This window comes from Sminthopsis crassicaudata, chromosome 3, assembly GCF_048593235.1.
Source record: "Sminthopsis crassicaudata isolate SCR6 chromosome 3, ASM4859323v1, whole genome shotgun sequence".
NCBI lineage: Eukaryota > Metazoa > Chordata > Mammalia > Dasyuromorphia > Dasyuridae > Sminthopsis > Sminthopsis crassicaudata.
This window is the reverse complement of record NC_133619.1, coordinates 173,566,686-173,594,061: the sequence shown is the minus strand read 5'-3', so window position 1 is coordinate 173,594,061 and position 27,376 is coordinate 173,566,686. Positions and strand designations below refer to the sequence as shown.

At 33.2% G+C, this 27,376-nt stretch overlaps 1 protein-coding gene and 1 pseudogene across 4 annotated transcripts in view; one reads left to right on the top strand and one right to left on the bottom strand.

The window, feature by feature from the left end:
* Positions 1–27,376, bottom strand: part of TFDP1 (transcription factor Dp-1) — a 132,357-nt gene that overhangs the window by 31,298 nt on the left and 73,683 nt on the right. For all 4 annotated transcript variants that reach the window (XM_074299589.1, XM_074299591.1, XM_074299590.1 and 1 more), the window contains exon 4: positions 6,805–6,911. In XM_074299589.1, the coding sequence (XP_074155690.1) occupies positions 6,805–6,911 (107 nt within the window). The remainder of the gene's footprint in view (positions 1–6,804; positions 6,912–27,376) is intronic.
* Positions 12,517–25,957, top strand: LOC141559594 (large ribosomal subunit protein eL21-like; annotated as a pseudogene).

Genomic DNA, 27,376 nt, shown 5'->3' with positions numbered 1-27,376 from the left:
AACAAACTTCTTATTTTTCCTTCTTTGGCCTTAAATCCTAAATCACTTTAAATAAAAAGCAAAAATAAGCCGAGTCTAAACAAACCAAAAATAAAATAACACACAAGTCATATACGAATAAAATAATGAATTAAAATCATTTTATTTTTTTAAAGCGGGATAGTCAATTGCTAAGGGGGGAAATTGGTAAATTAGTTCCTAAAATACACTGTCTTTATTATATGTATGGAGGTAGAGTGAGGTGGGAGGAATACTTCAGTAGTTTTAATAGTACTAAAAATCAGGTAAAACAGTGAAAATTCTCTCAAAAATAACATAAAGACAACTCTATGCATATTTTTCTTAGGGAACCCTATAAGAATAAAAAATGTTTGGGATTTGTTGGGGGTTTGGGGGGTAGGTTTTTTTTTTGTTGTTTTTGCATTTTTAGATAAAGTTTTATTGTATTTAAAAGCCATAAAAATCATTCTTCAATCTACAGAGCCAAATTTGGTCCACAAGGCATAGCTTGCAAACTCCAATCCAAAAGATTGTAATAACTATGTACACAAATAAATACAATAAAACCCAAGAGATACAAAGCTGAAAACTGTATGTGTGATGTGGGAGGAGGGGGGAAAGTGTATGTGTGTGTGGGGGGGAGGGGGGTCTGTGTATTTTAAATGAGGGAAAATTATTTGAAAGAAATAGTATTTGAGCTAGGTAGTCTTGAAGGATTGTTAGTATTTCAATAAATTTGGAAGAAGCATAAACTTATGAAATGAAGCACAGGAAAGAAAGGCTTCAAAGACGACTGAAAGCTAACAAAGGACTTTAGTCTGTATACTACCAGGAACTACTGAAGATTTCAGATGTGATCTGATGTGATCTGAGCAATACACATTGAAAAGATTAAGCTGGCGGCAGGAAGACCAAAAGATTTAATAATAATGATTATAGCTAATATTTTTCTAGTTCTTTAAGGTTTACAAATTTATTCCATTAAATCCTCACAACAACTCTGTGAAGTGGTGGTGTAATACCCATTTTAGAGAAGAGAAAGCCATTAAGTGACTTTGCCAACATCACACAGTTACTAAGTATCTAAAGAAAAATCCAAACTCAACTTTTCCTGATCCTAAGTCCCCTGCACCTCTTAATAGCCTTAGAACTAGAAAGGATCTTAGATCATCTAATTTAATTCTTCATTCTACAGGTAAGGAAACTGAAGCCTGGAGGGATTAACTTGATCAGAGTCACAAGGGCACAAAATGACAGCTCAGATTCAATGCTAGGCCTTCTCTTTTGAAATATTGTATTCATTTTACTACTACACAGTCCTAGTAGTCCATACAAGATAAATTGAACTAGAGCTATAGCAGTGGGAATAAAGAGAAGAGATAAAATGAGGAAAAAAGAAGAAACTCAAATAAGACTTGTTAAATGATTAAGTAGAGGGCAAGAGCTGAGGAATTCCAAAGACTTAACACTTCAAGCAGAGTGACTAGAATAATAATATAAGAAATAGGTATTTAGAAGGAATCCATTTTAATAGAAAAATGATGTATTCAATTCTAGACATGTAGAACTTAAGGTACTAGGAGTGATTTAGGTTGCAATATCCTGCAGGCAATTAGAAATGCAAGATTGTGACTCGGAACAAGGCGAGGCTAACACTAGATTTGGGCACCATCCACCTGTATAGAGATGAACAGCTCAAGTCATAAGGATAACAATAGAACTTTGGAGAATGCCTAAACTGAGACAGAAAAAAAAGAAAAGAGTAGACAATGAAGTTGAAAAAGAAACAAGAGAAGAACAATTAACCATGTTGTCAAAAGATTAAATTATGCTTTTATGTAAACTATATAACCACATTGTCAGGCTCAAATATACACCCCATTTTCATACATTCATACTTCAAATGAAGTCAACAAACAAAAAACAATGGTTTAAAAGTAACAACATAGTCAAAATTTTCTTAGTTTCACATATACAGGTAACCACTTCTCATAACTCTCTCTCCCCAATCTGCCCTTAATATAATGTGCCAAATGAACAAATAATTTATGTCTTTTGATAATCTCTGAAATTATAAATCAATTGTCTCAATGATAATATGTAACATGGTACAGTCCATTAACACAATTAAAATTTTACCCTTTTATAGACTGTTATTCTCAAACATTTCTGAATAAAAGATCCAATTACATCTAGAGTTAAATTTAATCATACAACTATAAACTGTAATGTACTAAAAAAACTTCAGCAAAATGTATTAAAATTTAGACACTGTAGGTCAAAAAAACCAAAACAAAACAAAACAAAAAACACCCAACATTTAAGAAAGAATATATCATCAAAAAGATTCACCATAGGTAATATCTTGGGTTATTTTAAGCTTGCTATCCCCTTTTGTTCCCCTTCTTAACTGGATAAATGCATTACCTAATATGACACCATTAATAGCTGACAGAAGAGTTTTTTTTATTATCTTCCTTAAGTCCAGGTGACCTCATTCAATGTTAATGGTTCACACATCAAGCTATGGTCCATGAAAGGAGAATAAGCTGAAATGAACTTTTACTCGTTTACTTTAAAGTGTACTTAAATTTTTAATAATATGTAATTACGCGCTGAGCTGTTAAAGTCTAGTTTTATGCTAAGTTCTCATATATTAGTTACTTTCATTACCAAAATGAACAAACACTTTCAATAAGGTAGTAATCTAAAGAGCTTTCCCACTAAGGACACCCTTGCAGTACTTGTGAGCTCTTCTGCATAGGCACAAGCAACAATAATCTAAATACTAAACTTTAAATATAAATATAAATATAAATACACTAAAATATCTGCTCCTTGGGCTTAGAAAACAATTTATCTCTTATAAGCAATGTAATTCAAGTACAAAGGGGTCCTGTTTTTATTACCCTTTTTGGTTTAACACTAATTCATAATGTTCCACTTGAAATTCTGCACATTAAGTTGATATACATTTTAAATTATGCAGCAATACAGAATGGAAATGTGAATGTTTATGAATAAAAATTAATATTTATTCTTAGGCAGACATTTTTGGGAAAATCTACTTTGAATATTACAAAAACTCAGTTTTGTTTAAAAAGCCAACACTCCTTAACCATATGCATACAGTACTGAACTAAACAAATTTAACTCATTGCACATTTACTAAGCACCCACTTACAAAAGTTAGGACAAAATACCATCCATGTATACAACCTTGGTATCCTCATAATTTTTTTGAGATAATAAAACACCGAACCCCAAAGAAACAGTAATCTTTTAGGCTAAAAGAATTAGCAGGAAATGTCTTACTGTACTACAGCCGGCCATGAATAGATTTCAGGGAGAGGATGGATCAATGAACTCATTTTTCATACAATGACAATGAAAACAATAGCAATATATATTTACTATCTGCAAGGTACTGTGCTGAAAGTTTTACATTTAAAAATATTTTGACAACTAAATTTCAACTTGGTTTCCCTTTAGTAACTTTTTTTAAAAATTTTTATGTATTTAAAAACAGGCTTTACCAGATTTACAAAGGGAACCAAAAAAATGTTCAGAAGCCTTGTTTTTTAGATTGACAAGTTTTCCAAATAGCTAAGAGTTAAAGCATCAAAACATCATTACAAAAATTTTGCTATTGTAGATTCTTAAGATATTATTACATACTTCATGTCTTTAACAAGATTAACAATTTTCTGCATTACTATCTTAAATGATTTTTACGAAAGTCAATTCATCTGCTGTTATATTGCAAGCAATGATGCCCTCAGGAGCTTTATATTGCTCAAGAATAATTTTTCTTTGCATCAACCCAACTTATTTGTGGGTACTTTTTTTTATAGTTTCCTATATATTTCATCATTTACCAAGCTGCCAATAAATTATATTTCTCAAAAGTGAACATCACATACTTTTCTCTCCCTTTAGTTGACTGTTTCTATGATACAGCATAAAGAACTGGAATCTAAATCCCTGGATTATAGCTTTAGTCATATTTAAAGGGGTTGTATAGACATCTTGTTTGCTTAATTCCTTCTTGGCAGAGTTCCAGAAAGAAGCTGACTTGAGGTATTCTATACATTTGATTAAAAGATCCTAATATAAGAACACCTAGAAGGCCTAGCAGATAGACTTCAGACACTTAATACTTAGTAGCTGTGTGGGACAAGTTACTTAACATCAACTGCCCAGGGGGTGGGGAGGTAGAGAGGGGCAAGAAAAGACAGAGACAGAGACAGAGAAAGAAAGAGAGACAGAGAAAGAATTGTCTTTTATGTTATATTTTCATTTTTCTTTAGTTCCAATAGTTATTGTGATATTTTAGATAGAGTATAACAGTTTCAAGGAAAATGAACAGAGGAGGAGATGAACAGAGTGATGGAAATATGCCCAAATGTGGAGGAAGAAAAGTGAGAGAAATAAAACTGTTACAAATATACAATTTATGAGCTTGGGAAATAATACCATCCTTTCATTTCAGGCTATGGATAAGGGCAACATATGAACAGAAGTCACAGCATTCTGAGGTCATATAAATAGCAAATAATTTAGAGCAAAGTTCAAAAATAATGGCTTTTGAGTACAGTAGGTTTTTCCCTCTGCATTCTTGAATTGCTAATAACTGAATAGAGAGGAAGTAACATCTTGTGTTAGTAATGTCTTATGTAATGACTTGTGTTCAGTAATGACTTTGGGACTTGAGAAGAAAGTAAAAATTTTAACAGTTATTTTACGGATTCCCTAATATTATCAAGCTCTAAGAGATCAAATTAATTCCCAATCTGTCAATAAAGATTTGTTAAGCATCTGCTATATATCAGGCACTCTACTAAGTAAAGAAGTATAATAATTCAAGTTTGTCAATATTGAACACTCCAAGAATAACCAAATTCATTGTCCGAAACTGGCTTCTTATGTAAATCCCCACAAGGAATGATCACTCATAAAGAAAACTGAAAACACTAGCTCACTGGACAACCACAATTTTCTGTTAAAAATAACCTCACTTCTGATCCAGAATCAACAAATCTCTTGCTGTTGAACATTAAAAGACTTAGAACAGTTTATTGTTTTTGTTTTGTTTTGTTTTGTTTTTAAATCCATAATTATTTGACACAAAGAGTCCTTTCAATAATGAAAATGTTTCTATCTACTTATATTGACAAATATAACAGAACTGCTATGGGAATGAAAACTTGAATTTGTTACTGAAAATAATAAATTAAACTTTGACTCATTACTTCACAAATACAAACTGCAGGTTAGGCTAATTTAAGAAAACTATAAATAAAACAAATATTCAACCTATATTTTAAAAAGTACAGAAACATAAATTTTAAAAATAAAGGGAATTAACAAAGTGCCTGTGTTTTGAGAGCTCTAAGCAGTCTGTGGACATGATAGGCATAAAACAATAGCTAAAGATAAAAAAGCTATGAAAGAAGAGTTGGAACAAAAAGCAACATGGAAAGAACTATAGATAGAAATTTTTCTTAAAGGATATGAAAATGGAACAGGTATGTCATGATTTTATTGAAAAAGAAACACAAGGATTATATAAGGGAAAATGTTTATAAAACAGATTAGAAAAATAAGTATTGTAGGCCCACTTAATTACGAGGTAGACTACTTATACGTTACAAGTGGTAGAAAAGACAAAGAAATTGAATGTTAACGAAAACAAAAAAAGACATCAGCAAAAACAATTTACTACAAAGAAAAATAATAATTATTGAAATAAGCAGATATTTTGAAAACAATTGCTTTTCTCTTCACAATACTATAATCTATTCTTTCCTGTTTTCCTTTAAATCATTTAGCAAAAGGCAAAAATAATCTCTCTTTGAAACTTTGATCAGAATCATTCAAGGGTTTTCTAATGTCATCCACAACTTGAAATTACTCACATTCCATCTGACTTCTGAAGCCTAAATCAACTCTCCACTGGACTCTAAAAGACCTGTTTCTTTCTCTACTTCCACCTCCACCCCTGGTACTTTTCCATAATTCATAGACTGAAAGAAGTCTCCTGCTTGCTTGAAAGTATCTTTAATATTTATCTATCATTTCAAATAAGTCATATCAAACTTCAAACTACTGCTTGTTCTCCCTCTTAATATCAATAAAATTAATTAGTATGTCCTTTGAATGTGCAAAACAATCCATAATATATTATAAGTGCACAACAAATATTCATTAATTCAAAAGCAGGAAATTATCAGAGACCAAAAAAGGAACTTAAAACATGTTTGGGAATAGCAAACCAGATCCAAGAAAAGTTAATAGTCAAGTATAGAATAGTATAAAGAATCCTTGAGAGGAAGACAAATTGTCCTTTGGAATCCCCAAGTTCTGTTCCTAACCAATATCCCTCACCCTACCTCTGCCTCTAGATTTGCATCCATCACATAGCAATAACAATATTTGACCTAAGCTATTGTAGAGCTATTGTGGACATTAAAACTAAAAGATGAGATGTCAAAAATACTTTGAGAAATATGAAGTATCACATAAGTACAAAACACTACAGTGTAATCACAATATCTTGGAGAGAAAGCCAACAAATAAAACACCAACTCTTTTTCAAAAAAATGAAGTCTTTATAGTCTAGATTTGAAAGAGAATATTAGACTGGATTCTATAAAGATAAAAAGGGCCATATCTCTAAATGAAATATTTACTGTACACATCAAATTCACCAATGTAAAGACTAATTCTCAGGCTAATTTATCTCTAATGAATCCAATATATATGTCAAAGTAATATTCCACCCTCCACCAAAGTGCTCCTTACCACTTGCTGGGTAATGTTGACATTAGACTGTCCAAAAGTTTTTGGCAAGAGTTGCTTCCCAACAGCACTAACTGTAGAAGGATGAACAGCTACTAATGAAACAACTCCTAGGATAAAAATAAACAAAAAAGTCAGAAAACAGTTATCTTTTTAAATAAGAATTAAAATCTAACCCCTCCCACCCCACACATATACACATACTATGTCTTCTCCCCGCTTTCCCCCAAAATCTTTTTAATATCAAAGAGATGTAATTATAAAAATTTTATTACTGTTGCCAAACTAGCTGCTTTTTAGAATTTGCTCTGAGGCTGTTAAATAATATTCATTTATATGAATGACACAACTGGGGACTCTTTTTCAAAAGTTATTTTGGAGCTTAGTTTTCAATAAAAGTTGAATTTTTAAAAGGTTTATTTGCTTCTGTCTTAAGGTTCCATATTTTTCTTACCATAGTGTAGGAAAGTACAGTGAAATCAGTTCTAACTGCAAACCCTCAACATGTCTTTAATGTTTCTGTGTCTCAGCTTCCAATGTTAACCTCCTGAAGGAGATTAGACTAGATGGTCTCAAGTCTCTTCTCCCATGAATTTCAATATGTGCCCTTAGTACAAGTAATACATAATAAAACAAAAATAAACATTTTAATCTAGGCATTCCCAATTACCTTACTGTAAAAATAGTTCAGAAATATAATAATTTTGCTTTATATATAATTTAAGGGAAAAAGATCTCTTTCAATTCACAAAAGGTTTATTGACATAATTAACATTAACAAAAAAGTGGGTGTTAGATATTAAACAAGATAAAGAATAACATTTTCTTTCAATAGCATCAAAAAATACAATATATTATCGATGGACATTTGCTGTGACAGAATTGTATTTTCAGCAAAATACTTTGTTGCTGGCTTTTAAATCTATAGCTATGTTATCCTTTAGAAGCAGCATCCTTATCCAAATATAGGCCAATCATCACCAATATAGCAAAAAAATGTGCCTCAATGCAATGTTTGGGAAAATAAAACCAGAGCTTTTGTACAAATTATTTCAATTTTTAAAATAGTTACAATATTATCAGCTTCTTTTTTATAATACTAAGTTTGTACTCAGTCCATTTAATCAGCTAATCATGCTGTTTACAATGTAAAAGCAAAGGTGTTAACTTTGATAATAATCCATCATGAAAATTCTTAAATATTGTGAGGTAACTGAACATTTTGAAAGCATTTAAAATTAACTTGCTTTGAAACAAGTACTTCAGCAAGCCCCACCCCTCTCAAAAGTGACAAAACTAGACAAACTCATAAATAATAAGCACTGACATTGTGCAGTAATATGAGGTTTGCAAAGTATTTTGCATATTTTCTCACATTACTTTTAAAAAGCAAGTGTGTTATTCTTTATGCAGTCTTCTTTGTGGGCTTTCTTTTTATGTTTTCAATGCTGACTATTCTATTTACCAGTTTGCAACAGCACACAGTTGTTTCTAATCTCTCCTACTCTTGCTACTTCTAGGAGTTGGGGAAAGTTACTGTTTCCCCTCTTATTCTCCCCTGCTTTTTTTTTTCCTGATGCAATCAACCTCTCTATCTTTTGGAAAGCCCTTCCCCCATCATATCTAAATCTGCTTCTTTGCAGATTCCATCCATGTTCTGCCTCCTCTAAAGACTAACAAAACACATTTCAACTCCTCTAATAAAACTTTCAAATATTTGAAGACACCATGTCCTCCTCTCATTCCCCTCTTCTCTAGACTAACTGTTCTCATGTGGCATCAATAATGTCTGATTTTACATCTTAAAATCCAAAAAAGGAAAAATCCCAGAATTATCAGTCAAAATCAGAGCTTTCAAGTCAAAGAAAAACTGCACTAAGTCAGCTATCAAGGATGACTTAAAACTTGTAGGTTACAACTATAAAGGTAAATGTAGAACAAGACAGGGGCCAGCAAACTACAGTAAACATCTTTTTTTATCACTGATTTCTGTATGGTTCATGGACCATAATAACTAAGAATAGTTATTAAACTTTTAAATAGAATTTTTAATGTAGTTTGCTGACTCTTACTCTGGAATTTGCTGACTCCTAGAACACAAAAGATAGAGACAAAGCTAGAGAAAGACTTTGAATTGCAAACAAAAGTTGAAATAAACACAAAAAGGTAAATGAACAGGAGTCATTTCAAAGGACTGCTCAAAGATGCAGGGTTGATATTCTAGCATCTGAATTCTAATTTTTGAAGAAACAAGCATGCTCTCAAAATACTAAAGTCTCCAAGGGTTATGAAGGGATTCAAGTAAGAGAGGGACTGGGATTAATTTTATTGTATTCTAACAATCTGAAGAGAAAATAGTTAAAGGAAGAGAGAAAAGGAGGGAAAAAGTGAAAGTTAGTATTTTACATAATCAGAGTTCATGAAAAGACTATTAGTATGTGAAGAGAGTGAGGGAAGTCGTCTACATATGAACTTCATTTTCATCTGAAATGAACAAAATGAACAAAGGACTGAAAATAAGAAAATATAGACAGTGACTTAGTCTCTCTCCCTCTGGAGAAAGAGGAAGTAAGAAGAAGGAATTAATACTAAGCAAAACAAATTCCAAATTAAGGGGTGAAGCATGAAATTAGTAAAAGGAAAAGAAAACAAGATTAAGAATTTATGATGAGGAAATCGGGGAGAGATACACAGAAATGACACACACACACAGAGAGAAGAGGGAAGTGAAGGGAAGAGAGATTGTGGCAGAACAAAACTACATCAAACATCCAGCATTAGTGCAGAGCACAATTCTCTCTCAACAGTCTTTTCTCTGTAAAGAGAGATGTGGCCAAAACCAAAACTAGCATCAAAAAAAAAAAAAAAAAAAAAAAAAAAAAAAAAAAACTTGGACCATTCTCCAAGAAATTGTCAAGGAAACTGTCCTGATATTCTAGAACCAGAGAATAAAATAAAAATTGACTCTACCCATCACCTACAGAGACTCCAAAATGAAAATTCCTAGTAATATTACAGCCAAATTCCAAAGCTCAAGGATCAAGGAGAAAATATTGCAAGCAGCCAAGAAACAAGCCAAGTTTCTGTGGAGCCATAGTCAGGACAACACATTTAAAGACTGGAGGACTTGGAATATGATATTCCGGAGAGCAAAGGAGGTAGGATTTTGCAACCAAGAATCACCTACCCATAAAAACTAAGCATAATCCTTGCAGAGGGTGGGGAGGGAGACATAACTTTGATGAAAAGACCAGAGCTAAATGGAAATTTTGATTTTCAAATACAAAATTCAAGAGAAGTATAAAAAAGTAATCAGGAAAGGGAAATCACAAGAAACTTAATAAGGTCAATCTTCCTATATAGGAAGACGATACTTGGAACTCATAAGAACTTTCTCATTATTAAGACAGTTAGAAGGAATATATATGGACAGAAGGCACAGGTGTGAGTTGAATATGAAGGGAAAATATCTAAAAATAAAATAAAATCGCAGGATGAGAGGCTTGGGCTGCTGAGAGAAAGGGAAAGGTAGAAGTAGGATGGAATAAAGTATCTGCCATGAAAGAGACAAGAAAAAGCTTTTGCAATGAAGGGGAAGGAGATGGGAAAGAGAATAAATAAGCCATACTCTGATCAGAATTGGCTCAAACATACACACCCAATTAGATATAAAAATCTCTCTTACCCTACAGAAAAGTAGGAGGGGAAGGGAATACAAAAAAGAGGGAGAATGATAAAGTGGTGGGGGGCATACAGGAGAGGGGTAGTCAGAAGCAAAACACTTAAAAGGAGGGACACAATAAAAAAGAGAGAGAATGGAATAAACAGAGAGGGGGGAATACAATTAGCAATAGTAAATGTGAAAACAATTTTGAAGGAAGTTTCTCTGATAAAGTCTTCATTTCTCAAAAGTATAGAGAACTGAGTCAAATTTATAAGAATAAAAGCCATTCCCCAATTGATAAATGACCAAAAAATAGGAATAGTTTTCAAATGAAGTAATCAAAGCAATTTACAGCCAATTAAAAAAAGATACTCAACTCACTTTTGATTGAAGAGATGCAGATTACAGCAATTCTAAGTAGTGCCTCATACCTATTAGATTGGTTAATAAGCTAGAAAAGGAGAATGATAAATGTTGGAGGGAATGGGGAATGTGGGAAAAATTCATCGTTGGTACAACTATGACTCAACCATTCTGTAGAGCAATTTAGAACTACACCCAAAGGTCTATAAAACCTTGCATACCCTTTGACCTAGCATTACCACTGCTCCATAAATATTCTAAAAGAGATTTTTTTTTTTAAAGGAAAAAGACGTATTATGTCCAAAAATATTTATAGCAGCTCTTTTCTCAGGGCAAAAAATTGGAAGTTGAGGGGATACCCATCAATTAGGGAAATGACTAAACAACTTGTGATATGTGATTATGATGGAATACTATTGTGCTATATAAGAAATAAAAATGATCAGGATGCTGTCAGAAAAACCTAGAAAAACTTCCATAAACTCATGCAAAATGAAATGTATTAAGTAGTAACAACAATATTACAAAAATTGTTTTATATGTAACTAGGGACAAATAAAATATGGAACAATGAAAAAAAACTCTATGTCCCCAAAATGAAGAAAATAAAGGAATGAATGTGACAAAAAGAAAAATATACAAGAATGGGATGAAAGAAAATGCAAAATTAACAATCATAAATGTAAACATAAAAAAACAAACTCACAAAATAAAAAAGAATAGCAGAATGGCTTAGAAAAAATTGAAAAAGGACTCATAATAAAAGTAAAACCTGAACTAAAATCTGTAATACTTCAGTAACTTAAAAGCAGATGATCTCAGATAAGGCAATAATAGACTTCTGACAGGTGAAGCCAAAATATAGGAATAGAGAAGCATTCAATGGATATCTCCCAACATTCAACTTTAAAATAATATCCTAAGTAGAACTTTGGAGGGATAGAGTGAACAAAAGGTCAAAGTAAGACATCATCCATCATTCAGCCAAAGACAATGAAGAGGGGACCCTGAAACTCAAAATCCTAAAAGGAGAAAATATCCTTCAACTCTGCCTCAGTGAGGGACCCCGCCCCGAGGGACAAACATTTTCATCCTTGTTATCTGGGTGAGGTGGGCTCAGTTCTAAAATTCATTTAATTCAATTCAAATTCAAGTTCCAGCTGAAACCCAGCTCAGGCTAACTTGGGACTCTACCCACAAGCCCCCTTCAGTTTACAGCCAAAAGCTTCCATTATAAAAGAGCTAAACTAAAATCCTCTTTGCAGAGGTTACAAACATGCCATGCTATGCCATGCTTGGGATACCAAGGGCCTCTGTCCACTGGAATATTCTTTCCAATGCCAACCTCTTTTTACCCTCACTTTCTAACCTTACTCCCAAGTCCCCATAATAAAGCCTTTTATCAATCTAGATTTTCGGGTCTGTAAATTCTTTTACAGAGAACTTCTGACCTGCCAGAAGGAGTCCCCAAAACTCCTTATCCTTGCGCCGAATCCCAAGAGGGTGCAGGGAGCCAAACCTCTCCATTTGGTTCCCTGAACCCCGAACCTGTCACTAGACCTTATTATTTAACTCCCTGACCACCAGAAATCCTAATCTCACTTTAGTCTCCTAAATCTAAACCTTATCAGCAACACAGAAGCTTGGAAAGATATGTGATATGAGGATGGAGGCTGGATAAAACTCCAATGGTGGAACTGGTGGTGATAGAAGAGGCAGAAGCGGCTTCAGAAGCTATCAAGCAAGAGCTAGCAAGGAAACTTGGCAATTGGTCAGAAAGGAACTACAGAAGACTGCTGTGCTAGCACCAGACATAGGATTAGGCACTGTTTGGCAACTCTATTGCCTATAGCTACTCTGGATCATAGTCTAAGACAGGAAGGAACACTATCAAGAAGTGGAAATCCTAAGAGGCAAATGTTTGGTAACTCCATTGTCTATACCTATTTCCATGTCACAGTTTAAGGATAAGAAAGAGCATCTTAATTCAATGGGAAGTAGAAGGGATACTGATGGGCAGTGTCACTTTTGGTACTAAGGCTAGCATCAACTATATGTAGGGCAAAGGACCAGAGTTCAGACTAATGTAATAATAAAATACAATAAATCAGTAATCCTAAATCTTCCAACTGTGGAGGCCTGTCTCGGGGACTTCTCACACCCATTTTAAGAACAACAATCTGCCAGATTTTGAATAGACCGTTCCTCAATTCATAGCACACTACCAGATAGCTTCTGGCTTCAAAATAGTCCCAGAGATTAAACTCCTGAGACAATAATGATAATCTGTTGGTCAAGGAAAACTAAATTCCAGAGACCACTCCTCCTTCCTACCTATGAGCCATAGAATTAGCATATCAATGCTAGAAAGCTGGATAAGTGTATCACTTTGTTTCTGTTTCTCTGCTAATTTCTTTCGGGAATTCAGCTCACCTTGTAATAGCATTACAATTACAATAAATTCTGCCCCTTGGCTAAGGAGATGGGTTCAAACCTGAAAAATCTTTTGAGATACTTCTCCATGTAGGTCCATTATCCCAAACTTTAGGGGTCCCCTTTCGAATAGAAAACAATGTGAAAAAGTCTGAAACTTGAGATGGTGCCCCACCCCCCCATCAGGAAGAGCCCAAGTTTAACACAAAGTTGCAAATCAAGAGACAGGATAGGAAATCAAAAATAACCTACCTATTGTAGTGCTGGAGAAACTGAGGCAAGACAGAGATCAGAGGATTTTAATATTTTAATAGTGCAGAGTTTGGATAGGTAGCCATACTAGTCATTGTCTTACTTAGTCAGCTAGCTGGCTAGGACTCTTGTCTCAAAGCATCCAACAATGAGCAAGGGATTCCAGAGACTCTTATAGGACTCCAGCTATCAGGGAAACAAAGGCAAGGGGGGAGCAGAGCACTGGTGAATGAGAACTCCAGGAAGGATCATAACTTTTTAATTCTGACAGATTGTGGGTAAAGAAGCTAGGACACAGGATGTCTGAGCCAGAAAGATGCCCAAACATTTGAGATAAGCCATCGGCTGTTTTATGATTCTTTGGAATGCTAGAGTGCAGAGCTCCACAGACCTAACTAACTCAGTCCTAATGGCCAGGAGTAGGGGGTTGCTACCAGGGAAATGGAAGCAGGACAATTCAGGGAAACTGAGGCATAACACCTATAAAAATTAAATTTAATCCTTTGAGGGAAAAATAAATAATGAAATAAAAAACTTTCAATCATTTCTAATGAAAAGATCAGAGCTAAATGGGAAATTTAACTTTCATTCACAAGACTCAAGAAAAGCATTAAAAAGTAAACATGAAGGTGTTTTAATTAAACTTTATCTTTCCATATGGAAAGTTAATATATGTATCTTCTAAGAAACTTTATCACTATCAGAGTACTTAGAAAAAAATCTAAATAAAAAGAGGGTACAGGAGTGAGTCAATTATGTGGGGATGATGGGGGAAATGGAAGATTAGATAAGAAAGAAGCATCTCCTAAGAGAAGGAAAAAGAAAACAGAACAATCAATGCTTGAATCTCACTCATATTAAACTAGCTCAATGTGAATGTGAGTGTGTGTGTGAAAGAGAGAGAGAGAGAATATATAAACATACTCAATAGTTATAAAAAGTTACTAAAGATAAGAAGTAGCAGAAAATAGGGGTAAGGAGAGAAAAGAGTGTGATAAGGAGAGAGGGCAGTGGTCAGAAGCAAACCAGGCTTGAGAGAAGCCTGTACCTAAGAAAAGGTACAGAATAAAGGTAGAAAAAAAGGACAAAAGAATATAGGATAAGGGGAAATCCAGTTAGTAAACATAACCATGAATATGAATGGGATGAACTCACCCATAAAACATATTAAAAAGAAGAATGGATGAGAAAGCAGAATCCAACAATGTGTTGCTTATAAGAAACACACTTGGGGCAGTTAGTGGATAGAGCACCAGCCCTGAAGTCAGGAAGACCTCAGACACTTAACACTTCCTGGCTGTGTGATCCTGGGCAAGTCACTTAACCCCAATTTCCTCAGGAAAAAAAAAAGAAAAAGAAAAAGAAACACACTTGAAAAAGAGAAGGGGTAGGGTTGAATCTATTAAGCTTCAACTAAAGTTACAAAAGTAGAAGTAGCAACAATTATCTTAGAGGGAAAAAGCAAAATTAGACTTAATTAAAAGGAATAAGCAAGGCAGCAATAATTTGTTTAAAAAAAAAAAAAAAAAAAACACAGACAATGAAGGAACATTAGTATTAAACATAGATACCCCAAACAGCACAGCATCAAAATTTTTAATGAAGAAGTTAAATGAATCATAGGCAAAAACAGAGGAAAAACTTTGTACTGATGGAAGACTGCAATTTTTTTCATCTTAGAATTAGACAAATCTAACCATAAAATAAGAAAGTCAAGGAAATGAACAGAATCCTAGAAAAGTTGGATGTGATTTAAAAAAAAAAAAATACTTCTGGGGAAAAGTGAATAGAAATAGAAAGGTGTTTATCTTTTTTTTCTAAAAATTGACCATTTATAAGGACATAAAAACATCACAGATTCAGAAAAGGAGAAATAACAAATATATCCTTTTCAAACCATAATACAATAAAAAACAAAGTACATATGCTAAAGGGCTATAGAAAGTTTTAAATCCTCAATTAAATTTCAACATGGAAATCCTGATAATAAAAGAAGAGATAAAACTGAATACAAGAAAACCATTAAAAATAGAAGTTAGTTTTATGAGAAAAAAAATCAATAGATAAACCATTGACTAATTTAATTGGAACAAAAAAGAAAACCAAATCGACAGTATCAGAAATGAAAAGGGTGAATGCTAATACAATAAAATTAATTATTAGGAATTATTTTGTCCAACAATATACCAGTATCAACCTAAGTGAACTGGATTTTAACAAAAATATAAATTGTTCAGATTAATAGAAAAGGAAACAGAATATTTAAATAACCCTTAAAAAAATACACTGAATAAACCATCAATAAGCCCTTTAACAAAAATCCTCACAAGTAGATGGATTTTCTTTTTTCTTTTTTGCTGAGGCAATTGGGGTTAAGTGACTTGTCTAGCGTCACACAGATAGGGAGTATTAAAGTATCTGAAGCCAGATTTGAACTCAGGTCCTCCTGTCTTCAGGGCTACACCATTTAGCTACCCCAAGCAGATTAATTTTCAAGTGAATTCTACCAAATATTTTAGGAACAATTGATCCCAATACTACATAAACTATATGGGGAAAAAAGGGTAAAGAAAATTTCTCTTATAAAACAAATATGGTTCTAATACCCTAAACCAGGAAGAGAAAAAAAAAAAAAATATATATATATATATATATGCACCAATTTTTCTAATGAATCAACATGCCAAAAAAAAAAAATAATTAAAGAAAATATTAGTAAAGTGATTAAAATTATAGCACTATGTTACAAACAGTACACACTATGACAGGTTGGATTTATATCAGGAACATATAATTGGCTTATAATTAGGAAAACTCAATAATTGTCCATTAATAAAATTACTTTTATTATCAAAAATTGCAAAAAAAAAAAAAAAAAAAGTCCTTTGACAAACCACCACACCTATTCTTCTCAAAAACACTAAACTAAAAAAATGTAGCCATCCTTAAAATGATCAAAAGTATCGACTTAGAGTTAGGAGCAAGATTATCTGTAATAAAACATGAAATCTTTATCAAAATGTGCATACCCTTTGATCTAGCAGTGTTTCTACTAGTCTTGTGACTCAAAGAGATCATAAAGAAGGGAAAGGGACCCACATATGCAAAAATATTTGTGGCAGTCCTTTTTGTACTAGCAAGAAACTGGAAACTAAGGGTGCCCATCAGTTGGAAAATGACTAAATAAAGTTATGAAATATGAATGTCATGGAATATTATTGCTCTATAAGAAATGATCAGCAGGATGATTTCAGAAAGGCCTGGAGGGACTTATATGAAATGATGCTAAGTGAAATGAGCAGAACCAGGAGATCACTGTACATAGCAATAAGATTATACAATGATCAATTCTGATGGACATGGATCTTTTCAACAATGAGATAATTCAAGCCAGTTGTGATGAAGAGAGCCATCTACACCCAGAGACAAGACTGTAAGAACTGAGTGCAGATAACAATTTAGCATTTTCACTCTGTTATTTGCTTACATTTTGTTTTCTTTATCACTTTTTTCCCCCTTTTTGATCGGATTTTTCTTGGGCAGCAAGATAATTGTATAAATATGTATACATATATTGGATTTAACATATATTCTTAACATGTTTCACATATATTAGATTAATTGCCATTTTAGGAAAGGAGTTGGGGGAAAGTGGGGAAAATTTGAAACACAAGGTTTTGCAAGGGTCAGTGTTGAAAAATTATCCATGAATATGTTTTGAAAATAAAAAGCCTTAATTAAAAAAAAAGTGAAGCCTTCCCAGTAAAATCAGTGATGAAGCAAGTGATGAAGCAGGGATGCCTAATATCACTATTATTCAAAATTGATATAAAATTGTTAGCTATATCATTAAGAGAAGAAAAATAAATTGATAGAATATAAATAGGGGCAGATAGGTATTACAATGGATAGAGCACCAGCCCTGAAATCAGGAGGACTGAGTTCAAATCTGATCTTAAGACACTAAACGCTTCCTAGCTGTGTGACTCTGGGTAAGTCACTTAACCCCAATTGCCTCAGCAAAAAAAAAAATAAAATAAGCAATAAGGAAACAAAACTATCATTCTTTGTAGATGATATGGTGGTATACTTAGAGAACTCGAGAAGTAAAAACTTAGTTGAAATAATTTAAAGCTTTAGTAAAGTTGTAGGATATAAAATAAAACTACATAAATCATCAGCTATATACTACCAACAAATCCATGCAGTCAATGATAGAAAGGAGGAACTTAGATCTATCTGCCAAGACAAATCCAGAGATTGTATGAACACAATTAAAAAACACTTTTTTTAAAGATTCAAACAACTGGAGGATTAGCTAGGCCAGGCCAATATAATAAAAAATCATAATTCTACCTTGGTAATTTACTTATTCAATGTCATACCAATCGAACTACAAAATAATAAAGTTACAAAAAATAGTAATAAAATTTATCTGAGAAGAACAAAAGATCAAGAATATCAAGGAAATCAATAGAAAAAAATAAGGAAACAGATGGCCTAGCAGTTTCAGATTTCAAATTATGTGACAAAGTAGTAATCTTCAAACAATCTGATATTGGTTAAGAAATAGAGTGGGGGGGGGGGGGGGACAAACAGAGTGGTGGAACAGAAAATTTGATTAGGTGCATGATACACAGTAGTGAGTTGTGATAGTAATCTAGTGTTTTATAATCTCAAAGATGTAAGCTGTGGGGTAAGGACTCACCATTGGACAAAAATTGCTGGGAAAATTGGAAAGCAGTTTGGCAAAAACCAGACCCACATCTCACACCATACGCCAAGATATGGTCAAAAATAAATGATTTAGACATAAAAGGTTATATCAAAAATAAAGGAAACTTAGAAAATGTACCTGGCAGGTCTACAAATAAACTAAACAAAATTCACTAAACAAAAAGTAGGACTATAACAAGTAAAAGAGATAATTCTGATTACATGAAATTAAAAAGTTCTTATACAAATATAATTAATGCAGCCAAAATTTGATGGAAAACAGTAAATTCAGAAAAGAAAATTGCACATGTCTGACAGAGTCCCCACTTCTAAAATATAGAGAATTGAGCCATATTTATAACAATAAGAAGTATTACCCAGTTAATAAATGGTCAAAAGATATGAACAATTTTCATAAAAAAAAATCATAGCCATCAATAATTAGACTTTTTTTTTAAATGTTCTAAATGATTACTTATTAGAAAAATGCAAATTAAAACAACTGATGCTATCTCATATCTATTAGATTGGCTACCATGACTGAAAAGGGAAATGACAAATGCTAGAGGAGATATGGGAAAAATAAAGACATTAATTCACTCCTGGTAAAGTTGTGATCTAGTTCAACCACTCTGGAAAAAAATTTGAAACTATGCACAATAGGCAATAAAACTAGGCATTCTCTTTGACCCAGCAATACCATTGATAGATGTGCATACTTCTCCCCCCCCCAAAAAAAAAAAAATCAAAGAAAAGGGGAAAGGATTTACTTATACAAAAATACTTATTATCGCAACTCTTTTTGTTGTGGTGGCAAAGAATTGGAAATTGAACGGATACCCATCAGTTGGGGAATGGCTGAACATTATGGTATATGACTGTGTTGGAATCAATCAGAACTATTATTATTAGAAATGACATGCAGAATAGTTTCAGAAAAACCTGCCAAGACTTATGAACTGATGCAAAGTGAAATAAGCAGAATCAGGAGAACACAATAACAGCAAATAACTGTGAGACACTTAGCTACTCTGATCAAAACAATGATCCAATGCATTTCTAAAGGACCCATGATCAAAGATGCTATCTGCTTCCAGAAACAGAGCTGATGAATTATCAATGTAAAGTGAAGCACACTCCTTTCAATTTATCTTTATCTTTATTTTTTTTTTGCAATATAGATAATATGGAAATGTTTTCCATGAATTCACATGTATAACCAATATCAAATTGTTTTCTTTTTCATGGGTAGGGGAGGGAAGAAGAGAAAGAATTCAGAACGTTAAAAAAAATTTTAATGAGTGTTTTTTTAATATGTAATGGAAATATTTAACAAAATAAAAATAATTTTTTTAATTTAAAATTAAAAAAAAAAAAAAGAAATGGCAACATACTTAAAGGCATGATAAAATCACATAAATCCTTAATACAGATTCATCAAATGAAAAACACCTAATGCTTAAAGGAAAAGTTAATCAAGTATACTCTACCAAAATGCTCACTCAGTTTTACACAGGAAAACTACTAAAGGTTTACTTTAGAAACTTTTTTTAATAATAGGAATAAAATTCATTTTGAGGAACAAAAGGTCAAGAATCTCTTATAGAAATAAAGAAAAAGTTGGGAAGGAAAAAGGCCTAAAATATATCTCAAACTATATAGCTAAGAAGTAACAGTCAAAACTATTTCATTCTGGTTGAAAAATAGGAGTCAATCAGTGAAACAGTTAAAGTATATAACATGGAGAAGAGAATAAATATAATAGTATAATGTTCAATTAATTCAACTATCATGGTAACAGTGCTCTATCTGTAAAATAACTGTTAAGAAAACTGGAAAGCCATCTGGCAAAAATAAGATTTCAACCAACATTTCATACATCCTATATCACAATAGGCTACAAATGATTATATTTGTCACTCAGACACAAAAACCCACATCATAAAGCAAGAAGGGAAAAATATTTTTTGATGACATGATGGTATACTTAGAGAACCCCAAAGACTCTGCTAAAAAGCTATTAGAAATAATTCAGAATTTTAGCAAAGTCGCAGGATACAAAATAAATCCACATAAATCCTCAGCATTTTTATACATTACCAACACAATTCAACAGCAAGAGATACAAAGAGAAATCCCATTCAAAATAACGGTCGATAGTATAAAATATTTGGGAATATATCTACCAAAGGAGAGTCAGGAATTATATGAGCAAAATTACAAAACACTTGCCACAAAAATAAAGTCAGATTTAAATAATTGGAAAGACATTCAGTGCTCTTGGATAGGCCGAGCAAATATAATTAAGATGACAATACTCCCTAAACTAATCTATTTATTTAGTGCTATACCAATCAGACTTCCAAGAAACTATTTTAATAACCTAGAAAAAATAACAACAGAATTCATATGGAACAACAAAAGGTCGAGAATTTCAAGGGAAGTAATGAAAAAAAAATTAAGTGAAGGTGGTCTAGCTGTATCTGATCTAGAACTGTATTATAAAGCAACAGTCACCAAAACCATTTGGTATTGGCTAAGAAATAGACTAGTTGATCAGTGGCATAGGTTAGGTTCACAGGGCAAGATAGTGAATAAAAATAACAATCTAGTGTTTGACAAACCCAAAGATCCCAAATTTTGGGATAAGAATTCATAATTTGACAAAAACTGCTGGGAAAACTGGAAATTAGTATGGCAGAAACTAGGCATGGACCCACATTTAACACCACATACTAAGATTAGATCAAAATGGGTCCAAGATTTAGGCATAAAGAACGAAATCATAAATAAGTTAGAGGAACAGGGGATGGTTTACCTCTCAGACTTGTGGAGGAGGAAGGAGTTTGTGTCCAAGGGAGAACTAGAGACCATTATTGATCACAAAATAGAAAATTTTGATTACACCAAATTAAAAAGTTTCTGCACAAACAAAACTAATGCAAACAAGATTAGAAGGGAAGTTAACAAATTGGGAAAACATTTTTACAGTTAAAGGTTCTGATAAAGGCCTCATCTCCAAAATATACAGAGAATTTATAAGAAATCAAGCCATTCTCCAATTGATAAATGGTCAAAGGATATGAACAGACAATTTTCAGGTGATGAAATTAAAACTATTTCCACTCATATGAAAGAGTATTCCAAATCACTATTGATCAGAGAAATGCAAATTAAGACAACTCTGAGATATCATTACACACCTGTCAGATTGGCTAAGATGACAGGAACAAATAACGATGAATGTTGGAGGGGCTGTGGGAAAACTGGGACACTGATGCATTGTTGGTGGAGTTGTGAAAGAATCCAACCATTCTGGAGAGCAATCTGGAATTATGCCCAAAAAGTTATCAAAATGTGCATACCCTTTGACCCAGCCATACTACTACTGGGCTTATATCCCAAGGAAATAGTAAAGAAGGGAAAGGGACCTGTATGTGCCAAAATGTTTGTGGAAGCCCTTTTCATAGTGGCTAGAAGCTGGAAGATGAATGGATGTCCATCAATTGGAGAATGGTTGGGTAAATTATGGTATATGAATGTTATGGAATATTATTGTTCTGTAAGAAATGACCAACAGGAGAAATACAGAGAGGCTTGGAGAGACTTACATCAACTGATGCTAAGTGAAACGAGCAGAACCAGAAGATCACTATACACTTCAACAATGATACTGTATGAGGATGTATTCTGATGAAGTGGATATCTTCAACATAGAGAAGAGCTAATCCAATTCCAATTGATTAATGATGGACAGAATCAGCTACACCCAGAAAAGGAACACTGGGAAATGAGTGTAAACTGTTATTTTTACCTTCTGAATCCAATTCTTCCTGTGCAACAAGATATTTGGTTCTACACACATATATTGTATCTAGAATATATTGTAATATATTTAACATGTATAAGACTGCCTGCCATCTGGGGGAGGGGGTTGGGGAGGAACGGAAAAAATCTGAACAGAAGTAAGTGCAAGGGATAATGTTATAAAAAATTACCCATGCATATGTACTGTCAAAAAAAAAGTTATAATTATAAAATAAAATAAAAATTAAATTAAAAAAAAAAAAAGAAAACTATTTTTTGCAACTACTGATAGAGTAAGAGTTCATGATCAATCAAGAGACAGAAAGGAATATATGATAAAATGGCTATTTTTGATTACATAAAATTAAAAATTTCCACACAAACAAACAATTCAGCTAAAATAAGCAGAGAAATGGTTAACTGATAAATCTTTGGAGCAAGAGCCTCCGATAACAACCTAGTATCTAAAATATACAAGAAGCAAGCTGAAATAAATAAGAATGCTAGCCATTTCCTAACAGACAAAAGGAGGTGAACAGGAAGCTTTCAAAGGAAGAAAATTCAAGCAGTTGACAACCATTTTAAAATGCTCCAAATCCCTAGTAATTAAAGAAATGCAAATTAAAACATCTTTGGGCTTCTGAATTGGTCTAGACATTCTGGAAAACAGTTTGAAACTACGCCCAAAGTCACTAAACTATGTATATCCTTTGACCCAGGAATACCAGTACTAGGCCTAAAAGATAAGAAAAGGGCCCACATGTATTAAAAATATTCCTAACAGCTTTTTGTCAGAGCAAAAAGTTAAAAACTAAAGGGGTCACCCATCAACTAGTTAATGGCTGATTAAATTATACTATATAAATAGAATATTATTCCAATCCTAATAATAATGAAAAAGAGAAAGCTGGGAAAATTTATATCAACTGTTGATCATCATCAACAAAATTCACACAACTGTACTAGGTCCACTTAAGAGTCTTTTCTGGGCCCTCAATGCTATAACAATCTCATTTTTCTTTCCAGATGGATATTCTATAGCATTCCCCAAATAGCTGTTCCAAACTTCTCTTCCCAGGCTTCCTAGATGATAACTTTGTTTACACTGTAAGATCTCCTGCCTTTTTTTTTTAACCAAGGAAACAAAAAACAACCTCTACCCTGAGTTCCCTCTGCTTTTTTATTTTCCATCTCAAAATCACTCTACCTATCATTCTTTCCTTTGGCCTCAATCTCTGGGGAAGAGGTGGCCTTTCTTGTAAAGGTCAACTTCTCGAATTGTATCCTTGATTTCATTCCTTCCTATCTCCAGTATACAATATTACATGCAACCACATGCATGGAGGGAGAAACAGAAGTAAACAAAGAATAGGAAAAAAGTTTTCATTCCTTCTCTTGCTTCCAAGTATATGCAGATATTTCCAATCCTTAAAAAGCTTTACTTAACGCTGTTATTCCTAATTACTAACTTTAGCTTCCTCTTTCCTTTCTTTCATAGAAAACTCCTAAAAAAATTTTTCATTTTCTTTACTTTCTCATCTTTTTACTCACTTCTCAATCCCATGGCAATGTAGCTTCCAAACCCAACCACTCATAAAAAATTGTATTTTCCAAGATTAAAATAGTCTTTTAATTACTAAATTCAAAAGTTTTATTAATTCTTTCTCCTCTTGACCTCTATTTCACACTATTGCCACAGATGGACAGGCTCTGACCCAGAGACTCTTTATGCACTATAATACTTGTCTAAAAAGTTCTTAGTAATCTCTTTTACTGGAGCTAACTATTTCACTTTCTATGGAAAAGAAATATCCCAGCAACCCTTCCCTCCATGTAAATTAAGCCAGTTGGGTGTTTTTTTTGGTCCGTTTTCTCCAATAAAAGGTATTAGAACTGTCTTAGGTACATGATTAGTGCAAACTGGCTACTGACATCACTTTTGGTTTATAGAAGTACAAAACAGTCATGAAGAGCTCCAGGAGAGAGGTCTGATGTTTGGATGACTAAACATCATGGGCATTTCAAGCAGAGAAACTTAAATCGCCTGAAATCAACTTTCTGTATCCCTACTAAATTTCCTTCTTGAGTAAATTTTATTTTTTCAAATTGTTGAATATACTGGCAAATGTTAAACTGAGTTTTTCATTTTGTTCCATTATCAAACAGGCTTCTCTCACATTAGCTCCTAATGACTAGAATAGTTCAATGTTCCTTTGGAAGGAAATCATTCCTGGAGTGGTTTGTGCTCATCAATGACTTGAACAAAAGTATAAATGCCATCCAAATAAAAAATTTTAATGACACATAGTTAGAAAGCTTAACTAACATAGTGGATGAAAATGTTAGGGTTTAAGTTACTAAATGAAATTTGATAGGTTTAAATAAAAGCATTTCCCTTAAACTAAAAAAAAAACAAAAAACAAGTCTATAGGTCTAAGATGGGAAAGGTTACAAGATAACTGTTTGCCCAAAAAAGATTATATAAAGATTTCAAAAGACTGAAAGCTAAATGTGAGCTAGAAGGCATGATAGAAGAGTCAATAAGATTATTGCCATGCAACAGCACAGAAACAGGCATAAATTCCAAGGAAGTCAATAGTTGCACTGTATTTTACTATGGGTAAGCCCACATATGAAGTATTACTGTCTGTTTATCTCATTTCTGGAAGATATTGCTGGAGCAGCTAGATGGCCCCATGGATACAGCACTGGTCCCAAGTTCAAATCCAGCCTCAGGTTGACACATACTGTGTGACAAGTCATTTAATCCAGATTGTTCCACCCACTCTGCGCCCTCAAAGAAGTACTAAACTAAGAACATGTAGAAAAGGATATCAACATATGCTGCAAAATTTCAAGACCCTGCTATGTGAGGAAAGAAGTGGGCTTTAAGGAAAACCATCCCAAAGAAGAGGGATTAAACTTGTTCTGTTTCTCATAAAATGTCAGGCATTAAACAAATGCTTGAGGATGACTACAGCAGGAAGAATGAGAAGGAATGAGTGTACATGAGTGAATGAGACCATCCAATGGGCAAATGCTTCAGGACAGAGTGGGTTTCCCTAAATGGAAGAATTTGAGTAAAGGCTGAATATCTACTTCTTGAATGTGCTGTGGAAGTTTTCTTTGGGTCTTGATTGAAGTGGATTCAAATAGTCTCTGAAGTTCTTTTTCAACTCTGATGATCTATGACCTCTTTAACTGAAATTTCTCTCTGTAATGACTTTGTATTTAACTACATGTATTTATTTTGTCTTACACATGTATCATATAAACACATACTTAATTCTAATCTGTAGGTATGTAAAAGTTCAAGTTATCTTCCCAAATTGAGATTTTCATTTTTTTCTTTATATTCCCAGTGCCAAGAACACTTTCTTATGCTTTAAAAATATTTGCTGATTGACTTGAGAACAAAAACATAAACAATTCTAAATGAGTATAAAGTACTAAAGTTTTTTAAATCTTTTAAAAAAAAAAAAAAGTTTTTAGCTTTCTACTGCTTATGCTATATTCAAAGGAGAGGGACGCAACACATGTTTTCTAAACCCCTTCAAAAACATGGTTTTGTCCCTTTAGCTATGTATAAGGGGAATATACAAGAAAGGGGATATTGTAGATATCAAGGATACGGGCACATGGCAAGACCAGGTCTGTAATGTTACTTTAACAAACAAGTTAAGGGCAAGATTCTAGCCAAGAGAATTAATATGCATATTAAGTATATTAAACATTCTAAGAGAAGAAGTAGGCAAAGAAACAGGTAAAGAAAAATTATCAGAAGAAAAAGGAAGCCAAAGAAAAAGACACTTGGGATTAATGAAACATCAGCCTGCTCCACCAAGAGAAGCTCAACTTGTGAGAACCAATGATAAGCAGTCTGAGCTGTTGGAACCAATCCTCTATGAATTCATTGTATAAATGACTACTTAAAAAATAAATACAAGACTATTGGATTAGGAGAAAAGATTAAATTTAAAATGTAGAGTTTTTTAGCAGTTCATTTAAAAATAACTATTTTGACAAAAATCTATAAATGCTATACATACTTCAAGCTTATTAAAATACTCATGTTTTTCTACCCATGACCACTAAAGCAAGACCTTCCATAGTATATTAATACTACACTATTTTCTTTTAAAATCTGAAAGTGTCAGGTCTAAAATGTTTTCTCTTTAAGAGAAAACATAAAAGCAAAGTCTGGCTTACATGTTTCATCATGAGCCTAGCTACCTTGTGATTATTTTACTATTCTACAAAGAAAGAACCTCAGTAATTCTTACTGCATGACTGGTATCCTAGATTGTACTCTGTATAACTTATGTCATATAACTCTATTTGCAAATGTTTGTATGAAATATTAAAAAGCAAAATGAAAATTTTTAAATCAAAAAAGTAATGTTCTCTGAAAGCATTTTGGCACTGAATAAAGACTTTCATTTAATTCAAAGGAGAGAATGAATCCTATTCTAAAATTTCCAACTCTAAACATTAGCAGTTCTATAAATATCACTCTCCACCTACCAAAAAGGCAACAAAAGGAAAGTATCATTCCCAAGTGGAAATTAGCTCCAGTGATATATGTGCATGCCACAGGCATAAAACACTTTTCATACCAAAACTTCATTATTTTTTTTTTTGGTTTTGATTATGAATGGAGGTGATGCGCTAATGTACTCAAGAAGTGTTCTCATTTCTTATATCGCTGTAACTGTGCCACCTACTGGTAACAGACCTTCCTTAAAGTTTCAAACCTTTGCTCAAAACTCTAGGAATCTAAATGAACCTAAAATAAAGAACAAATTAATGGTCACTAAGTAGCATGTGCCTCTTCCTCCAAATACACTACAATAGAATAGCAGCATGTTCCTCCCTCACTTTTACAAAGTCTCTTCAATAAAACAATGTAGTTGAAAAGAGTTTTTTCACTTGTCTACTTGGCTTTCCTTTATTTGAACAACTACTACAACCTCCTTATTAAACTTTGGGAGATCCGCTAATTTTATCCGTGCAGAGAAAAGCCACTCATCTCCTGGTGGACGGAGCATCCGGTGGATGTCTCAGTTGTAGTCACTGCTGTCTGTGTGTCTCGCTTCCAGGAGAATGTGGATTCCTTGAGGGCAGGGCCTGCTTGGTTTTAGTCTTGACATGTCTAGCAGCTGGCCCTAGAACTTCATAAACACTTGTTGAATTAAACTGAAAACCTCGGAAAGCTGATTAGTCTATCTAGGAAAAATCTTTCCCGACCAAAATGAAGAGCGGCTCCAGGGGCCAGAAAGCAACGGAATGGCGCTTTGGTCAAGAACTTTCTTCTGAATGCACTTCCCACGAGATAGCGCC